Source organism: Ruditapes philippinarum, unplaced genomic scaffold, assembly GCF_026571515.1.
Source record: "Ruditapes philippinarum isolate M1 unplaced genomic scaffold, ASM2657151v2 ctg689_1_1_1_1, whole genome shotgun sequence".
Taxonomy (NCBI): domain Eukaryota; kingdom Metazoa; phylum Mollusca; class Bivalvia; order Venerida; family Veneridae; genus Ruditapes; species Ruditapes philippinarum.
In genome coordinates this window covers 145528-165525 of record NW_026858375.1, presented here as the reverse complement: position 1 = coordinate 165525, position 19998 = coordinate 145528, and the positions used below count along the sequence as shown (strand labels likewise).

At 34.5% G+C, this 19998-nt stretch overlaps 1 protein-coding gene across 1 annotated transcript in view; it reads left to right on the top strand.

Moving 5' to 3' along the window:
* Positions 1-15846, top strand: part of LOC132753023 (phosphatidylinositol 4,5-bisphosphate 3-kinase catalytic subunit beta isoform-like) — a 71302-nt gene extending 55456 nt beyond the window's left edge. Inside the window, exons 21-24 of the mRNA XM_060743433.1 lie at positions 259-417; positions 8973-9090; positions 9443-9585; positions 14088-15846. Coding sequence (XP_060599416.1) covers positions 259-417; positions 8973-9090; positions 9443-9585; positions 14088-14343 — 676 coding nt within the window. The 3' untranslated portion in view covers positions 14344-15846. The remainder of the gene's footprint in view (positions 1-258; positions 418-8972; positions 9091-9442; positions 9586-14087) is intronic.
* The last annotated feature ends 4152 nt before the right edge of the window (positions 15847-19998 follow it).

Sequence of the window (19998 nt, the reverse complement as noted above, 5' to 3'; positions counted from 1 at the left end):
AGCCATTTCAACAAGGCAAGCGATGTTCATTGAACTGGTCCCCCTAAAAAACGCAACCAAACAGGAACCAGGTTAAGGTACCCAGCTAGCCACAGAATAAAGTACCAATATAGCCATCAAACAAAAATATTAGAAGGCACTTATCAGCTATGTTTAGACTAGTTGAATATCTTTTATACATGTACAATGATTTTGTGCGTTATATTGATGATTGTGTTAAAAGTAATGGTTGATCATTATTTTTGGCTGTTTAAACAGGATAAATGCATATGGGTGTATAGCAACAGGGTTTGAACAGGGTATGATAGAGGTTGTACGACGATCAGCGACTCTTGCTAAGATACAGAAACAAAAAGGGGCTTTTGACAAGAAGACACTTTATGAATGGTTAAAGGACAAAAACAAGACAGAATCCGAGTGAGTTATTATAATTGAGCCGCGTCACAACAAAACCAACAAAATGGGTTCGCGACCAGCATGGATCCAGACAAGCCTGCGCATCTGAGAAGGCTGATCAGGATCCATATTGTTCGCTTTTCAACTCTATTACAAGTAGAGAAACTGATAGCAAACAGCATGGATCCTGATCAGACTGCGCAGTTAGGCAGGCTGGTCTGTGTCAATGCTGGTCGCAAACCCATTATGTTGGTTTTGTCATGACGCTTCTCATATGATTATGATATAAAATGCTTAAAATTAGGGTTTTAAGTCACTGCGGATGATCACGTGACCAGAATCGTACAATGGGCTCGTAAAATGGCGGCCTAAGCGCTCGGTAAAAGCAGTGAAATTGAGGTAAGCATACAGTTAATGTTAAAATTATATGTAAAACTGGGCCCCACGGAACGCCTGTATAAAAACCACGTACTGTTCTGTTATTGGTTACTTTGTAGCTCTCTCTCTTTAGGCCTGAAAGACGAAAAGGTTGTTTTGGGTGATGAGTACAATGGCCGAACAGGTACTAAAATACGTTGTCAAGAACAATTTCCATCCTTTGTAAAGTTGCATAACGAAGGTGTGCATCTTTTTAAAAACGAGTACAATGGCCGAACCAAATTTAATGAGTACAATGGCCTGTCCTATTTCGTCAAATTTTTCATTGAATTATGCATGTTTCTCGCTTCCTGTTTTTGAAATCATAGAGATGTGATAGTTGAAAGTGAAAAATAGGAAGAAGTATTAAATTAAATGAATTCAATTTGCTTGCTATAAATTCTCATCTTAATAGTATTCTGCTTTGATAACACACGTGTACATCAGCGTAAAAGTATTTAAAATACAAAAATAAAATACAAACATGTACATTAAATAGAATTTATTTCACCAGCAAAATATATGTTTCAATTATAGAAATGAAATTGTCAATTATAAGGGTTTTTGTGCTTTTTTTTTGTATTTCAGACGCAGAAAAAGTGGTTCCTTTAAATGAAAAGCATGTTTACGCATATCTATGGAATATTTTCATTTAATGTATAATTATATTGGATTTTAAAATTGTGCTTATAATATCGTTAAAAACTTCATCACACTATATTAAGTAATTCAATATCTTTACAGGAATTTGAAATTTCTTATGTGTTTATTTTCCGGCATTATGGTAAATCGTTTAGAAAACGACCAGCTTCATGTCGTCACGAGCAGGTACACAAGGGGAAGGTTCCCCATACATGCTGTGGGACATGGTTCCTAAGTTTCGGCAAATTGCAAAGACATTGGTTTGTAAATTGCATACTATACATGAAGTACATAGTTATCTGATATTTCTACATACGGATTGATTGTCTAAGATGGAAAGAACACAAAGAAATGGTTACATGTAAATAAAGAAAAGCTATTAAGAAAAAGAAATTAGATAAACCTGGAGCAATATATTGCCCCATTGTCTGCTATAAGCAGCGACATACAATGTACACTTTGTGTTGAGGAAAGAACGCATTATATATGTTCCTAAATAGGTACAATTAAAGTACAAAATTTCTTACGAGGACAAATATTATGAAACCCGGTTATTATAGCTCCAACACCGATAGTATTTCTAAATTCTAATTTGTTGCTGAATCAGTTGTTTCAGATCAAACAACAATGGCGGAGCAAGTCAGTGGGAAGAATGTGGCAGTTCGTTCGTGACAAAATCTGAACATGAGCAAATCAAGTTATTCCATGCTAACCCACTATAACTTGCAGCATCTGCCCTAAGCTTTCCGAACTAGGGCAAATTTTGATCAGTCACCTTTCTTCCCATTCCGGCAAATAGAAACACAAATGTACACATGGGAGAGCCTACGTATATAGTCAGGGTTTGAGTAATCACTGATCAAAGTGTGTGATATCAAAGCAAACTCAGTGTTTGTTCTAGTCAATGTCACAAACGTGCCTCTTATTAGGTCATCAGACTTTCTTTTGGCCATATCATGAGATTTTTGTCATGTGCATAAACGTCAAAAAACACGCCCGTTTAACTCACAACGTGTGTAAAATGTCCATCGGTAAAAATGTTGTGAGCAACTTCGTTCCTCGTTGTGAGCACCCATCTTTGACGTGTGACATGATTAAAAAGGTGTTTTTCATAATTTTTGAAGATAACAGACATTTATGTAAAAAAATCGGAATGCAGTTAGCTACGATGAGTTTTCCGAGTATGCACATGTAAAGATATTGCCTGTTGGTCGACAATTTGCTAAAAATACCGTGCAACGCAGTCACTCGGGGTAGCTTGAAAACTGGAGACAACTTCTCTCCGGACCAAATTTAACATTGAAAACGTCAATTCTGGTGAAGTTTTGTGCATTTTTATCTAAAACAGATGCCCTCAAGTCTTCAGCGCAAATTATTACCTGAAAATCTTCATAGAAACGAAGATATACCCTTTTTAGCTCGACTTTTTTTGGTGAAAAAATTCAAAAAAAAAAGTAGAGGTCTTATTATAGCCGGGTCGGCGTTGCCGTTGCCGTTCCCGTCCGCAAACTTGTACTTGGATCATAACTTTTTAGCACACCTGTCACAAAGTGACAGGGTGTGCTTTTGTGATCGCTTTTCGTCCGGCGTCCGTCCGGCGTCCGTCCGTCCGTAAACTTTTGCTTTAAATGACATCTCCTCATAAACCACTGAGCCAATTTCATCCAAACTTCACAGGAATGTTCCTTTGGTGGTCACCTTTAAAAACTTGTTCAAAGAATTTAATTCCATGCAGAACTCTGGTTGCCATGGCAACCGAAAGAAAAATCTTTAAATATCTTCTTTTAAAGAACTGTAAGAGCTAGAGCTTAGATATTTGGCATGAAACATCTTCTAAAGAGTGTCTACCAAGTTTGTTCAAATAAAAGCCCTGGGGTCAAAATTGGCCCCGCCCCAGGGGGTCATTGATTTTCCCTATATGCATATAGTAAAAACTTAAAAAATCTTCTTTTAAAGAACTCAAAGAGCTAGAGCTAAGATATTTGGCATGAAACATCTTCTAGTGAGTGTCTACCATGTTTGTTCAAATAAAAGCCCTGGGGTCAAAATTGGCCCCGCCCTGGGGGGTCATTGATTTTCCCTATATGCATATAGTAAAAACTTAAAAATCTTCTTTTAAAGAACCGTAAGAGCTAGAGCTTAGATATTTGGCATGAAACATCTTGTTGTGAATGTCTTCCAAGTTTGTTCAAATAAAAGCCCTGGGGTCAAAATTGGCCCCGCCCCAGGGGTAATTGATTTTCCCTATATGCATATAGTAAAAACTTAAAAAATCTTCTTTTAAAGAACCCAAAGAGTTAGAGCTAAGATATTTAGCATGAAACAGGTCCGTAGGAAGGTCTTGTGCTAAGGGATGTTGTGTTCAAATGTGAATCAAATATTTTTACTAATAAGGAAGTTATGGCTAATGTTAAAGTTTTCGGACGGACATACCAATTTTTCAGGTTTATGAGCTATTTCTATTGTTCTTTTCCTTTGTTTCCTTGTGGGCTAACTATTGTTTCCTTATGACCTAACTATTATTTACGGAATGAAGTCCTTTGTTCTATTTTGTCCCAGTGTACCGTTAGTTAGCTCATATACCTAAAATATTTGTGCGGACGGACGGACTGACGGACGGACAGACAGTTCAAAACTAACATGCCTCCCTTCGGGGTTTGCACAACGTCTTGCAAAGAAATTCTTTTGTGTAGTAACGTTTTAAATTGCTTTGGTAAATTGAAAATTATTTTTTCCCCATCTGAATTACATATTAAAACCTGACACGCACTGCGCTTGTCTTGCTCACAACGAGGTTATGGTGCTCACAACGAGGATTAAAGCAAATAAATGGTATATCTTCGTTTCTATGAAGATTTTCAGGTAATAATTTACGTTGTGACTTGTGGGCACCTGATTTAGGTTTGTTTGAATGCACAAAATTTCACCAGAATCAACGTTTTCAATGTAAAGTTTGGTCCGGAGAGAAGTTGTCTCCAGTTTTCCAGCTACCCCGAGTGACAGCGTGGCACGGTATCTCCATCAAATTGTCGACCAACAGGCAATTTTTTTACATGTGCATACTCGGAAAACACATCGCTAGCTAATTGCATTCCGATATTTTTACATTAATGTCTGTAATCTTCAAAAAATTATGAAAAGCTCACATTGTTTATCGTCTCACACGTCAAAGATGGGTGCTCACAACGAGGAATGGAAGTTGCTCACAACATTTTTACAGATGGACATTTTACACTCGTTGTGAGTTAAACGGGCGTGAATAAAGTTTATTGAGTAAATAACTTGTGTTGCTTAAAAATATTCAGAATTTGCCGCGAGCTGACTGCCTGAAACGGTGTTGATCCGCCATGGTTGTTTGCTCTGAAACACATTAGAATTTTAGAAATACTATCAGATTATTGATGTAAATATGGCTTCCATGTTATGTTTAACGGTGTTGGAGCTATTATAACCGGTATTTTATAATATTTGATCACATAAGAAATTGTGTACTTCAACTGACCCCTTTTAGGAACATACACATGTATGTAATACGTTCATTTTCTACACACAGAGTAAACTTTATGCCGCTTCAAATACATTGCTCCAGGATAACCTTATTTCGTTTTCTTAATACTTTTTCATTATGTAACCATTTCTTTGTGTTCTTTCAATCTTTGCCACACAGGCAGTTTGTAGAAATATCAAACAGCTATGTACTTCTTGTTTGATATGTAATTTACAGACCTATGTTTTTGCAATTTGCCGAAATTTAGAAACAATGTCCCACAATGTGCCTTCCATTCTGAACCTGCTCGTGACGACATGAAGCTGATCGTCTTCTATACGATTTGCCATAATGCCGGCATATAAACACATAAGAAATTTCCAATTCCTGTAAAGATATTGAATTACTTCAAATGGTGTGATGAAGTATTTAACGATAATATAAGCACAATTTTAAAATCTAATATATACATTATTACATGTATACACTCCATAGATATACGTAAACATGCTTTTCATTTAAAGGAACCACTTTTTCTGAGTCTGAAATACAAAAATAAAACAACAACAACAAAAAAAACCTGACTTTATTTCAAAAATAATTGAAAATTTTGTTTATGTAATTTATACATTTATTTTGCTGGTGAAATAAATTCTATATAATGTTCATATTTGTATTTTATTTTTGTATTTCAAGTACTTTTACGCTGATGTACACGTGTGTTATCAAAGCAGAATACTATTAAGATGAGAATTTATGGCAAGCAAACTGAATTCATTTAATTTAATACTTCTTCCTATATTTCACTTTCAAATATCACATCTCTATGATTTCAAAAACAGGAAGCGAGAAACATGCATAATTCAATGAAAAATTTGACGAAATAGGACAGGCAATGAAATCGTTCGGCCATTGTACTCATTAAATTTGGTTCGGCCATAGTACTCGTTTTTAAAAAAATGCACAATTTCTTTATGCAACTTTACAAAGGATGGAAATTGTTCTTGACGAGTAAACTTCCAATTGTGCACAAGATGTCATTGCTAATTTTGCTCAAAATGCGTTTCTTTTACTGAAAACAACGTATTTTAGTACCTTTTCGGCCTTTGTACTCATCACCCAAAACAACTTTTTCGACTTTCAGGCCTAAATAGAGAGAGCTACAAAGTAACCAATAACAGAACAGTACTTGGTTTTTTATACAGGCGTTCCGTGCGGCCTAGATTTACATATAATTTTAACATTAACTGTATGCTTGCCTATATGACTGAAATACTGTTGGGAAAAGGCGTAAAATGAAACAAACAAACAAACAAACAAAACCTCAATGTCACTACTTTTACCGAGCGCTTAAGCCGCCATTTTATGAGCCCATTGTACGACTCTGGTCACGTGATCATCTGCAGTGTAAGTGAAAGGAATAAAAAGGCATCGGAGTAAATAAGTATATTGAGTTAAGTAATAGACAAGTTGACTGATGACATCATAAGCACCTGCTACTAGAATTTGGCAGATTAAGTGATTGGCAAAAAGAGCTAATATTAAAATTTATTATGAAGCAGCAGAATTTCAAAATTCTAATTTGTGGATCAATTTTAAGCTCACCTGTCACAAAGTGACAGGGTAAGCTTTTGTGATCGCTTTTTGTCCGGCGTCCATCCGTCGTCCGTAAACTTTTACTTTAAATGACATCTCCTCATAAACCACAAGGCCAATTTCATCCAAACTTCACAGGAATGTTCCTTTGGTGGTCACCTTTAAAAAATGTTCAAGAATTCAATTCCATGCAGATCTCTGGTTGCCATGGCAACCAAAAAAAACTTTAAATATCTTCTTTTAAAAAATCCTAAGAGCTAGAGCTTAGATATTTGGCATGAATTATCTTCTAGTGAGTGTCTACCAAGTTTGTTCAAATAAAAGCCCTGGGGTCAAAATTGGCCCGGCCCCAGGGGGTCATTGATTTTCCCTATATGCATATAGTAAAAACTTAAAAAATCTTCTTTTAAAGATCCCAAAGAGCTAGAGCTAAAATATTTAGCATGAAACATGTCCTAATGAGTGTCTACCGAGTTTGTTCAAATAAAAGCCCTGTTGTCAAAATTGGTCCAGCCCCAGGGAGTCATTGATTTTCCCTATATGCATATAGTAAAATCTTAAAAAATCTTCTTTTAAAGAACTCAAAGAGCTAGAGCTAAGATATTTAGCATCAAACATGTTCTAATAGGTGTCTACCAAGTTTGTTCAATTAAAAGCCCTGGGGTCAAAATTGGCCCCGCCCTGCGGGTCATTGACTTTCCTTATATGTGTATAGCAAAAACTTAAAATCTTCTTTGAAAAAACCCAAATAGCTATAGTTTAGATATTAAGCATGAAACATCTTCTAGTAATTGTCTATAAACATTGTTCAAATAAAAGCCCTGGGGTCAAAACTGGCCCCGCCCCAGGGGTTTCATTGTTTTTAACGATATGTGTATAGTAAAAACTTAAAAAATCTTCTCTTAAAAAGCCCAATGAGCTAGAGCTTAGATGTTTAGCATGAAACATCTTATTTTGGGTGTCTACCAAGTTTGTTCAAATTAAAGCCCTGGGGTCAAAATTGGCCCCGCCCCAGGGGGTCATTGATTTTCCCTATATGCATATAGTAAAATCTTAAAAAAATCTTCTTTTAAAGAACTCAAAGAGCTAGAGCTAAGATATTTAGCATCAAATATGTTCTAAATAGGTGTCTACCAAGCTTTTACAAATAAAAGCCCTGGGGTCAAAATTGTCCCAGCCCCGGGGGTCATTGATTTTCCTTATATGTGTATAGCAAAAACTTAAAATCTTCTTTGAAAAAACCCAAATAGCTAGAGTTTAGATATTAAGCATGAAACATCTTCTAGTACGTTTGTTCAAATAAAAGCCCGGGGGTCAAAACTGGCCCCGCCCGAGGGGTGTCATTGTTTTTAACTATATGTTTATAGTAAAATCTTAAAAAAATCTTCTTTTAAGAGACCAATGAGCTAGAGCTTAGATGTTTAGTATGAAACATCTTCTTATTGGAGTGTGGGGGGTGGGGCTATATACAGGTGAGCGACCTCAGGGCCATCATGGCCCTCTTGTTTATATTCTTACATTACTTGAAAGTTTTTTAAATCCATATTTTTGAAATATAAGCGTATTTTCATTTTTTGCTTTTAAAAAAGAAACTTGGCTATTTTTCAACTGTATTTTCAATAGCTTCCTAGCATCAAATTTAACCCTTTACCAAAAAAGTTTTGAAAAAAAATTTTTAATGTGTAAAATATGAGTTTACAAATCTTTCTAATGATATAAAATATTAAACTGAAAAGTAATTTTGTAATTATAAATATAAAATTTCTTTGTTTCGCATTTTATTAGCTGCCATATTTTTTGCCAACCATTCACAAGTTCCCTGTATGTTTTACCAGCTATTTTGTTTCTACATGTATTGCATAGATTTTATGGAATAAGTTTCATAACAATAGTATGAAACTTGCCTATTATGAAATTATGTCCAATGCCTAAAACAAGCTTCAAAAGTTTGATGATTTTCTACTCGGATACCTAATAGTGCCGAAAAACAACAACATGTTGGATGATATCTAGACAAAAGCTCAACAAATGTGAAGAGTTCAATATCTGTATTTATCACACACACGTGCCAATTTTGCGACTGTGTAAATGTGGTATTGCACGGCCGTGCATATATTTTGATGTGATGTCATTTGCATTATACAAACATAGTGTAAAGACGCGCTAAATATTAGCGTTACACTATAGGCGTGTCTTTTTCACTTTAAACAGTCTTTGTTTTGTTTATATGATAAAAAGGATATTATGTTCATGTAGGTACATTACTGAATTTATTGAACTTGTTGAATAAAGTTATATCATGCTCACCACAGGCTAACATAATATAATTTTATTCATGTCGTTCAGTAAATTCAGTATTGAACACACACTCATTCAATATCCTCTATAACTTAAAACTGAGAAGAAAGAGAAATGTTTGACATTGATATTCCAGACTAGAAACTGCTATAGAGGAATTCACATTATCATGTGCTGGTTACACGGTGGCCACATATGTGCTGGGTATTGGGGATAGACACAATGACAATATAATGTTAAAGGAGACGGGGCAGGTAATGCGTCCATTTATTTGTAGAATATGCATATTTTATAAAATATTCTGAAAAAAGAAAGGCATTAATTTTTACTAAGTTGTAATAAAGTGACAATCATATTATGGTTTCAAAATTGCAACAGTCTATTGTTAATTTCATGGACCTCATGTGGTGTGACTTATAATGTTATAATCCAGCAAAACAAACAAACAAATTCCGGGTAAAGATAATTGTTAACAAATATTCAGAAATAGGTTTGATAATTCATAGAGATTTTACCGTTCTGTTAATGGCAAATAAATGTGAAATTTGCAAGTTTTAAAAATGGGATAAACATATGTAATATTCAGGAATTTTTCATATATTTCAGCTATTTCATATTGACTTTGGCCACTTTCTTGGAAATTTCAAGTCAAAATTTGGTTTCAAGCGGGAACGAGTTCCGTTTGTTTTAACGCCACATTTCTATTATGTCATCACTAAAGGAGAATCGGAGAAAGACAATTACAAAAAGTAAGTACAGTTGACTTACAAAAAGTCAAAATCACCTTACTCAAAATTCCGAGTGAGTCGAAGAATATCTCAAGTCCCGTCAAATTTCCTTCTTAATCTTTGTACTTTAACTCTGCTTATGTCAAATTTTGACTTACTGAGACTCCTGTTTAGTCTAAAGGAGTTTTTTGGTCCGGTCAATTCAAATCCAACATATTTCATCTCAATTAGTCAAAGTGTGAAAACAGCTGACTGATCAAAGGTCAGCGACATCAAGGTGAGATGTTGTAGTAGTAGTAGTAGTTTGAGTTTGTTTATACTCGGCATCGGAATAACCATATGTCAGAGATTATAGCATCCTTGTCTGTCCACTGAAATAGTCTCATTAGGGACGTCTTTTTCATGTTGAATCTTCCTGTAGCGCGTTCTTCATTCAATGGTGGTGAAGGCGACGACAATACTGTCAAGGCATCAGCTGTCCGACCAACGATATTAAAAAGACCCTTGTTAGCGCCACCCTCTAGAGTAAGTCACGACAGGTCAACCAATTATTTCTGGTACTCGAGATGACTTGACCTTGACCTGCCTTGTGCCTTCTCTGCAACGTGCACACCTCTTGAGGGATTTGGACATGTTATAGGTGGTCTAGGTGTTGGTAGTTTTCACTTCGGATCAGGACAGTAAGCCACATTGAAATCAGCAGAGCACAGTTCAACGACCGCATCGTTCCTGTGCAGGTTGTCAAGCAGTTTACCAGTACTAGTTGCCTTCACTTTCGCACGTAACTGAAACTAATGTACATGCCAGAGCAGAAGTACAATGCAAATGACCTTAGGAAGGATTTCATGATCAATCACAATGAAAGTAACCTGTGCTGTCCGGGAATCAAACCCAGGTAGCCCGATTCACAGTCCAACGCTCTACCTATTGAGCTAACGGGACGGTTGTCACTCTGGTTCACATGTTTTATAGTAATTTGTTTTTGTCTGATGATTAATTCTCATTCTCCAAGGTAAAAGACATATTGTTGTTTAAGAAATGGGTCAAAGACAGAAAAGGCCGGGTTGCATTTGTATACCAAATATCATGAGGCTGTGATGTTACAAAAAATGTTTACCATTGACTATTAATGTCAAAAATTTAACTAAGTCGATAAACAGGAAGTAGATATGCGACAGACCTAAGATCAAATCTCACGGTATGGGACCATGTGTCAATGCTGTATGCCAAATATCAAGAGGCTGTAAAAAGTACATGCTGAGAAAACTGTTACAAAAATTCCTACCATTGACCATTAATGTTGAAATTTAAGAAAGTTGTCAAACAGGAAGTGGATGAGCGACAGAGCTGAAATCGAATCCCCCATGGGACCATGTGTTGATGCTGTATACCAAATATCAAAAGGCTGTGATAAGTAGTTGCTGAGAAAACTGTTACGAAAAATTCCTACCATTGACCATTTATGTTGAAAATTTAACTTAGTCGATATACAGGAAATGGATGAGCGACAGACCTGAAATCGAATCCCAAGGTATGGGACCATGTGTCAATGCTGCATGCCAAATATCAAGAGGCTGTGATAAGTACTTGCTGAGAAAACTGTTACGAAAATTTCCTACCATTGACCATTAATGTTGAAATTTAACAAAGTTGGCAAACAGGAAGTGGATGAGCGACAGACCTGGTTTCGAATCTCACGGTCTGGGACCATGTGTTGATGCTGTTTACCAAATATCAAGAGGCTGTGGTAAGTAGTTGCTGAGAAAAATGTTACGAATATAAATTTCCAACCATTGACCATTAATGTTGAAAATTTAACTAAGTCGATAAACAGGAAGTGGATGAGCGACAGACCTGAAATTGAATCCCACGGTATAGGACCACGTGTCAATGCTGTATGCCAATTATCAAGGAGCTGTGATAAGTAGTTGCTGAGAAAACTGTTACGAAAGTTTTTCCCCACCCGCCCACCGCCCGCCCGCCGCCCGACATTCACCATACTATAATCCGGGTTTGCACCAGTGCAACCCGGCCAATAAATGTGCTGTTGTGCTTCTATAGTAATGTCATGAGTGCTTGTTGTAAACATGTGCTTAATATTATTACTGATGAATACTGACCAACTTAATTTGCATTTATGTTATTGCTATGAATATTTGTATTTATGTTACCTATTATAAATCATGTATTCAATTTTAAATAAAAGCTTTTTGTTAATTTAAAATTTGAGATTGTAAGTGATTAATGTTCATTTCAATGGATAAATATTGCATCATTGCCGTTATCAACAATAACAAAACCTACTACTTTGGACATTCAATCAGACACATGTATATAAATGTACGAATGTTAACGTAATAGCAGCAGATCCACGTTATTCGAATTCCGTTTCTATCGAAGTAAAATGCCCAGTCACTGGAAATTCGAGTTACCGAGATAAACTGTAATTTTATGTTCTCATTGGTTATCAATTTGTCCTCCATTTTCCTATAACTTAATAACATTAAGTTACATGGCACCTACATTTATTTACCAATACATTAGACTTTTGATTTATTGATGCCATCAATGAATTTCTACGTCAGATTACTTGTATGAAGGAAAGTGTGGCTGAAATATATTTTTCTACTTATCCCTATAGTAAAGCCATGGTTAAGCTTTGAAATTGTGACATAAGGGTGCATCAAAAAACTTTCAGGTTAACCCATTATCGCATAAGCATTTTGTGAAAATGGCCGTTTTCATCGATAAGCCTCCTGTTTCAGGTTCAAATTGCTATAAAACTATGAAAAGTGCTTTAATACTGATCAAACTTGGCACAAGTGTTATTTGATTGTTTCCATCAAAACTGATTTCAAAGTGCTGCAACTTCTCAATGGATTGAGATAGAGTCAAAGGCTTTTCAGTTTTGGTCACATGTTACCTTAAGATCGACCTATAGCCCTTTTTAGCCTCTCACAAGTCCAATATTTTGGTAAGCACATCCCCCCTCTGGCACCTCCCTTATGTATCTTTTTGTTAGGGGCGGCACTGTTAAAAGGATCACTCTTTTTTAAGAACATTTCTCAAATGAAAACAAATGTTTGGGCCATAAATAGGACATTTTTATTCACTTTTTGATGTATGCAGGGCAGGGGGGGGGGGTGAAAATTGCATTTTATCTCGTATATTTTAGGTTAAGGTTAAATAGTCTTATTTGAGGGGCCTCCATGGCCAAGTGGTTACAGCTTTTCAGCAAGTTTATGGAAGGTTGCTGGTTCCATTCAGGAACCCGCCTGTGTCTAAAATAATGCACAAAGGGGCACTTTTGAAGTCTTCATTCTCCACCACTGGTGTCACTTGGAAGCCAAGAAAACAAACATACAATAATATATTTTGCCCCTGTTCTGCCTTCTTCGCCCCTTTTGGTTGCCAGGCCCATTTGTTGTCCCCTAGGGTTCTGTTACTGATATCATAAGGGCTGAAATCTGTGAATCTTGTTCTTCGCTATTGATATTATATTAGGTCTCATATTCTTTTTGTGCTTATTTCTTTGAAAAGTTTTTTCATCAATTTACTAGTTCTGAATGGTAAGAACGTATTTTTAGCTCGACTATTCGAAGAATATGAGAGCTATTGTAGTCGCCCCGGCGTCGGCGTCGGCGTCAGCGTCCCCGTCGGCGTCTGCGTTGGTTAAAGTTTTTTGTAAATTCAAATATCTCAATTATTGCTTGAGATATTCAATTGAAACTTACAATACTTATTTATAGTAACAATGTACATCAGATTGACAAGTTGGATAACTCTGTCTACAATATTGACAGAATTATGCCCCTTTTTCACTTAGAAATTTTGGTAAAAGTTTTTTGTAAAGTCAAATATCTCAATTATTGCATGAGATATTCAATTGAAACTTACAATACTTATTTATAGTAACAATGTACATCAGATTGACAAGTTGGATAACTCTGTTTACAATATTGACAGAATTATGCCCCTTTTTAACTTAGAAATTTTGGTTAAAGTTTTTTGTAAAGTCAAATATCTCAATTATTGCATGAGATATTCAATTGAAACTTGCAATACTTATTTATAGTAACAATGTACATCAGATTGACAAGTTGGATAACTCTGTTTACAATATTGACAGAATTATGCCCCTTTTTAACTTAGAAATTTTGGTAAAAGTTTTTTGTAAAGTCAAATATCTCAATTATTGCTTGAGATAATCAATTCAAAAATTGTCACAAGGGTGAGTATAATAATGCTAATTACTGACTAAGAATTTACGTTCAAGTTGCATACCACCTCAGATATTTTCCTATTCCATTGACATCTCGCTTTGAAACAAGTTGAAATTTTATGCACTTCTTTGAGAGCATAATCGGACTCTCCCGAAGACCTATAGCCGTAACATGGATTTAAAGAAAAATTTGGCCCTTTTGTTAATTTAGAAAATGTTACATTATCAAGGCTCTTTTAATATCAAACACTTAGAATAGTCGAGCATGCTGTCCTACCGACAGCTCTTGTTTATTTTACAGGTTTGAAGAATACTGTGTAAGAGCTTATCTTGTTTTACGGCGACGAGGACACCTCTTGATCCGACTATTTATGATGATGTTGATGTCTGGCATACCTCAGTTAACCTCTGTCAGTGACCTTGACTATCTCAAAGAAACATTAGCAATTAACCTCTCTGACGAAGCTGCAATAAAACAATTGAAGGGTAAAATGAACGAGTCCCTGAGTTCAATATTTACTCAGATCAACTGGAAATTCCACTTAATGGTACATTAAAAGTAGTGCAAAAGCAAATTTAGAGTTGCGTACTTCAAGTGACTTTGAGGAAAAGGTTCAAGGACTTTTTAATGAAGTGGCTAGCTAAATATCTATCATAACTTGTTTGCTTCCTAGGAAAAGCTCAAAACAGTGCAGTGAGTTAAACATACTAGACATTGTACCATTTTGCATGGGTTGATTTTTCAATTTCAATGATATAGTGCAAAAAAACAAGAACATAGAATGATTCGGTCAGGAGCGAATCCTATTTTATTGCATGGCTTCCTACATGTAAATAGCTTTACTGATAGAAATTATTAGTGAGATGATAAAATGTTTGATTTATAAACATTTCAATTACTTTTTTAGCTCGACTATTCGATAAGAATAAGTAGAGCTATTGTAGTCACCTGAGCGTCGGCGTCTGTGTCTTCGTCGGCGTAAGCACTTGTGTTAAAGTTTTTGTAATACCTCAAGTATTTTCAAAGTCCATTGACATATGGCTTTGAAACTTTCCACACTTGTTCACCATCATGACTCCAACCTGTAGACAAGAGGAGATAACTCTATCAAGCATTTTGACAGAATTATGCCCCCTTTTCGACTTAGAATTTGTGTTAAAGGTTTTGTAATACCTCAAATATTTTCAAAGTCCATTGACATATGGCTTTGAAACTTTGCACACTTGGTCACCATCATGACCCAACCTGTACACAGAAGGAGATAACTGTATCAAGCATTTTGACATAATTATGCTCCTTTTTCGACTTAGAATTTACGATCAAGTTTTTGTAATACCTCAAATATTTTCAAAGTCTGTTGACATATGGCTTTGAAACTTTGCACACTTGGACACCATCTTGACCCCAACCTGTAGACAGGAGGAGGTAACTGTATCAAGCATTTTTACAGAATTATGCCCCTTTTTCGACTTAGAATTTATGTTTAAGTTTTTGTAATACCTCAAATATTTTCAAGGTCCATTGACATATGGCTTTGAAACTTTGCACACTTGTTCACTGTATCAAGCATTTTTATTTACTATCAAGCACTAAGAATAGTTGAGCGTTGCTGTCCTACCGACAGCTCTTGTTTGTTGTATCTGAACATATTTTATAAAACAAGAACAAATTTTACAAGAACTATTCCTTGCAATGGTCATTTCCGTTAGATACTTTTCCATGTAGCAATATCATGCTTGTAAGTGAAAGATATTGCTTGTGTTAGAAAGATATTACTTGTGGTAGAAATATATCACTTGTGTAGAAGGCGTGTTACCTTTTGCATTTTTAACTTATAAAATGATATAATATTGTGCCATGTTGCCATAGAATTGAATATTACACAACGATATACATGCAGAGAGATTGTCAGATTCATCGTAATCATTTTGCTACATTTTCATGTTCATCTCTTTTGTTTACAAAATAATAAAATCAGGTATTATTAATTTTTTGCATATCTAAATTTTGTTTCAATATATTGTCGATATTTACTCTTCGATATATCAATAATTTTTTTTTCAATCAGCCGAATAATTTTAAAATGGGTTATATGCCAGGACTATTTTGTTAGTACAATTAATTAAAAAATTTATTAAACGGGGAGGGGTGTTTTCCCCATTTATAGGGTCATTTTTAAAAAATAAACATTGATGTTAAGCAGACCCCCCTTCGTTTTTTCATAAACATTTTAAAAAGTTTTTAAAAGTAAAATTTTGTGGGTAAACAAAAATTAAATTATTCTTTAGAATTTATTTTTCTAGCAAAATTCCAAAAGGGGTCAAAATATGAAAAAAACCCTTTCATGGAATGTAAAAAATATCACAAAAACTTTTAACCCAAAAAACCAAACCCGTAAATAAAATATTTTCCCTTTTTTTTAAATTTAGTGCTTTTTCTCTTATTTTTTAAATTTTTTGTCATCTGGGCCGTATTAAATAAAAAGCTATGAAAATTTAACAATTAAAATATTAAAAATTTAAATCAAACAAAAGCCTTTTTTATCCAATTTAAAGCTCCCTAAGAAAATTTGTGAACCGATTCAAAAACTCAAAAAAATTAAAATAAAAAAAAACACAGATTTTTATTTTTAAATTTCAACTTTAAAAAAAATTTTTTATGCTATATTTTTTAAAGTTGGAAATACGATTCAAACAAAAAATATTTACTCCCTTAAAAAGCGGAAGTTTTAAAGCGCGGGGTCTTTTTGCATTAAAATTACAAATTTTTTTATTTTTTGAAAATCCATTTCTTTATTAAAATAATCAGTTTTGGTTTCTTTTTACAGATTTTTTTAATTCTAATTTTTTTAAAACTAAAAAAACAAAAATTAAAAATATCTTGCTTTAAAAAGTTTTTTTAGGTATTTGAACAGGAAGGGGTTTTTAAAAATTGTAAAAAAACTATAAAGTAAAATAAACTAAAAAGTCATATTTTACCGGTTTTAATTCAAAGTTTATTTTGTTTAAAAAAGTTTTTTGGAAAATTTTAGCAATTTTGTTGTTGTTTAAAAAATAGTATCAATTTTATATTATTTTTTTTCCCAATTAAATCACCCTTCAAAAATTTGAAAGAAAGGATTATCTGAAAGAAAATTTTAATTTGGGGTAATGTTTATTATACCAGGTTAATTTAAAATCCTGGTTATTAGATTGGTATGGCGGGCGGATGGGCGGATGGGCGATGGGCGGCTGGGCGGATGGGCGGGCGGGCGTCAAACGAAATTGTGTCCGCTCTGTAACTCTTCAACCCTTTGAAGAATTTTGATGAAACTTCAGACAAATGTTTACCACATCAAGATGACGTGCAGAACGCATGTTCCGCATGGCTGGCTCCAAGGTCAAGGTCACAGTGACATTAACATTGAAAATCCTGTCCGCTCTGTAACTCTTCAACCCTTTGAAGAATTTTGATGAAACTTCAGACAAATGTTTACCACATCAAGATGACGTGCAGAACGCATGTTCCGCATGGCTGGCTCCAAGGTCAAGGTCACAGTGACATAAACATTGAAAATCCTGTCCGCTCTGTAACTCTTCAACCCTTTGAAGAATTTTGATGAAACTTCAGACAAATGTTTACCACATCAAGATGACGTGCAGAACGCATGTTCCGCATGGCTGGCTCCAAGGTCAAGGTCACAGTGACATTAACATTGAAAATCCTGTCCGCTCTGTAACTCTTCAACCCTTTGAAGAATTTTGATGAAACTTCAGACAAATGTTTACCACATCAAGATGACGTGCAGAACGCATGTTCCGCATGGCTGGCTCCAAGGTCAAGGTCACAGTGACATTAACATTGAAAATCCTGTCCGCTCTGTAACTCTTCAACCCTTTGAAGAATTTTGATGAAACTTCAGACAAATGTTTACCACATCAAGATGACGTGCAGAACGCATGTTCCGCATGGCTGGCTCCAAGGTCAAGGTCACAGTGACATTAACATTGAAAATCCTGTCCGCTCTGTAACTCTTCAACCCTTTGAAGAATTTTGATGAAACTTCAGACAAATGTTTACCACATCAAGATGACGTGCAGAACGCATGTTCCGCATGGCTGGCTCCAAGGTCAAGGTCACAGTGACATTAACATTGAACATCCTGTCCGCTCTGTAACTCTTCAACCCTTTGAAGAATTTTGATGAAACTTCAGACAAATGTTTACCACATCAAGATGACGTTCAGAACGCATGTTCCGCATGGCTGGCTCCAAGGTCAAGGTCACAGTGACATTAACATTGAAAATCCTGTTTACATGATTTTAACTTGATTTGGCAGTCAAAGGTCATATCATCTTTGGAGGTAATTTAAAAAAGATATGATATATTATTTCATGTCTACTTTGTAACTTGTTTTTCATTATACAGAATTATCAATATAATTATAGTGAACAAATTCTTCTGTGCTGAACTCGTCCTACATTTCTCAACGGATTTTGTTCAAACTTTCACAGAAGCTTTGTCATCAAGCACCCTGGCACATATTGTCGGGGTTTTGTGATTGGATAGTTTTTGACCTAATTATGGCCCTTTGTTTTTTTCCTTATACATAATATTATAGTGAACACTTCTTCAGTGGCAATTCCTCCTACATTATTCATGTTTTACATTGCACATAGTTACATTGTTTGTTGCTTGTATTTGTATTTCAAATACAACATATTTATCTACAATGGTGATAATTGAAAACCTGGTTTCATGGCATTGCCATGTTTCTTGTTTGATGTTGAAATCCTTTTATCTGCAAAAGAACTGTTTAAATCTTAAAGATATACTATGCTCAAATTTGATGTTTTAAAAATATTGTAAATTGCTGCAGAGTCTTTTTTGTTAATTTAAGATAAACATGTTTTGACTTCACACATAAGTTATGTTTTAAACTCTACACACTATAGTGGTCACAATATGAATATATAGTGTCATTTAAAAAACAGGCAAATTTTGTTTCTTTTAAGAAGGTATCAATTTTACTTAACCTGTAATAGGGAATGCAGCTTCCCATACATTGTTTGCACATTTTATTTATTCAAATGAGACAGATTCAGAAGAATTCTATTGATTTCAATAATTTCTGTTATAAAAATATTAAACTCAAAGATGGGCATAGTATATCTTTAAAACAAGGCAAGACCATTTTACATGTTCAGTAGTACAATTTTTGCCTGGGTAAGTGGTGCCATAATAGCTGCTTTATGATTATCATAAATTGATTATAATAATCATGGATTATGATTGTTATGTTTTTTACAGCAAAGTGTTGAAGTTTATAAACAAAATATCATATTATGAAAACAATGTTTGAAGTGGCATCTAATTTTAGATATTTCAATATGATAATTAATCTAGGAAATAATTTGTTGATTTTTTTTAAGGAAAAGTGATTTTGAAATACGTCTATACACTTTTGACAAAAGGGAGGTAATTTAAACATTTCATTTTTAGCTTGTCTTTTTCCAAGATAATGTTGAGCTTTTATGATCATTGCCGTGTCATTGTCTTCATGTTCATAAATGTAGCCCATTATTATTTTAAAAGTTATCAACATGAAACTTGGAATACTTCCTTATCATGACAAGGTGCAATTGTTAGACAAGGGGTATGATTCTGAAAGGAATACTTTTAGAGTTATGCCCCTTTTACTTTAGAATTTTTAACAGATTTGCGCAAACACTGCATGCGGTGCTATTGTTTTAAAAATAGAATTTGTTGTTAAATTTATTGATATATATATCATATTTTTACTGCATAGACTCAAAAAAATGGTTTTGAATTATTACTACCGTATATGCTAGGCATATTGTATCTGACCTCAACATTACTACCAAATATTTTTGGTCAAAATTTAAGGTATATTCTGAACTTAAAATGACATTTAAATATATTATTTTCTTACCATGTGTTGATTGTTTCAAACTGTTTAACTGAAATTCAGGGTAAATTATAGAATTTGACATGACATATTTTTCAGCTATTGGGGGAAAATGTGTTGTTTATAAATTATAAATAGTATTTATTGACAGATCTCATAATTAAGTTTTTGAACAATGAATATAGAATGCTGGACAGGAAAAAAACATCTCTTTTCCTTACTGTTTAAGATATACATTTATTCCACATAAATGATGAAAAAAGGGTTTTCAGTCAAAGAATTGTTCAAGATATCATGGGTTTA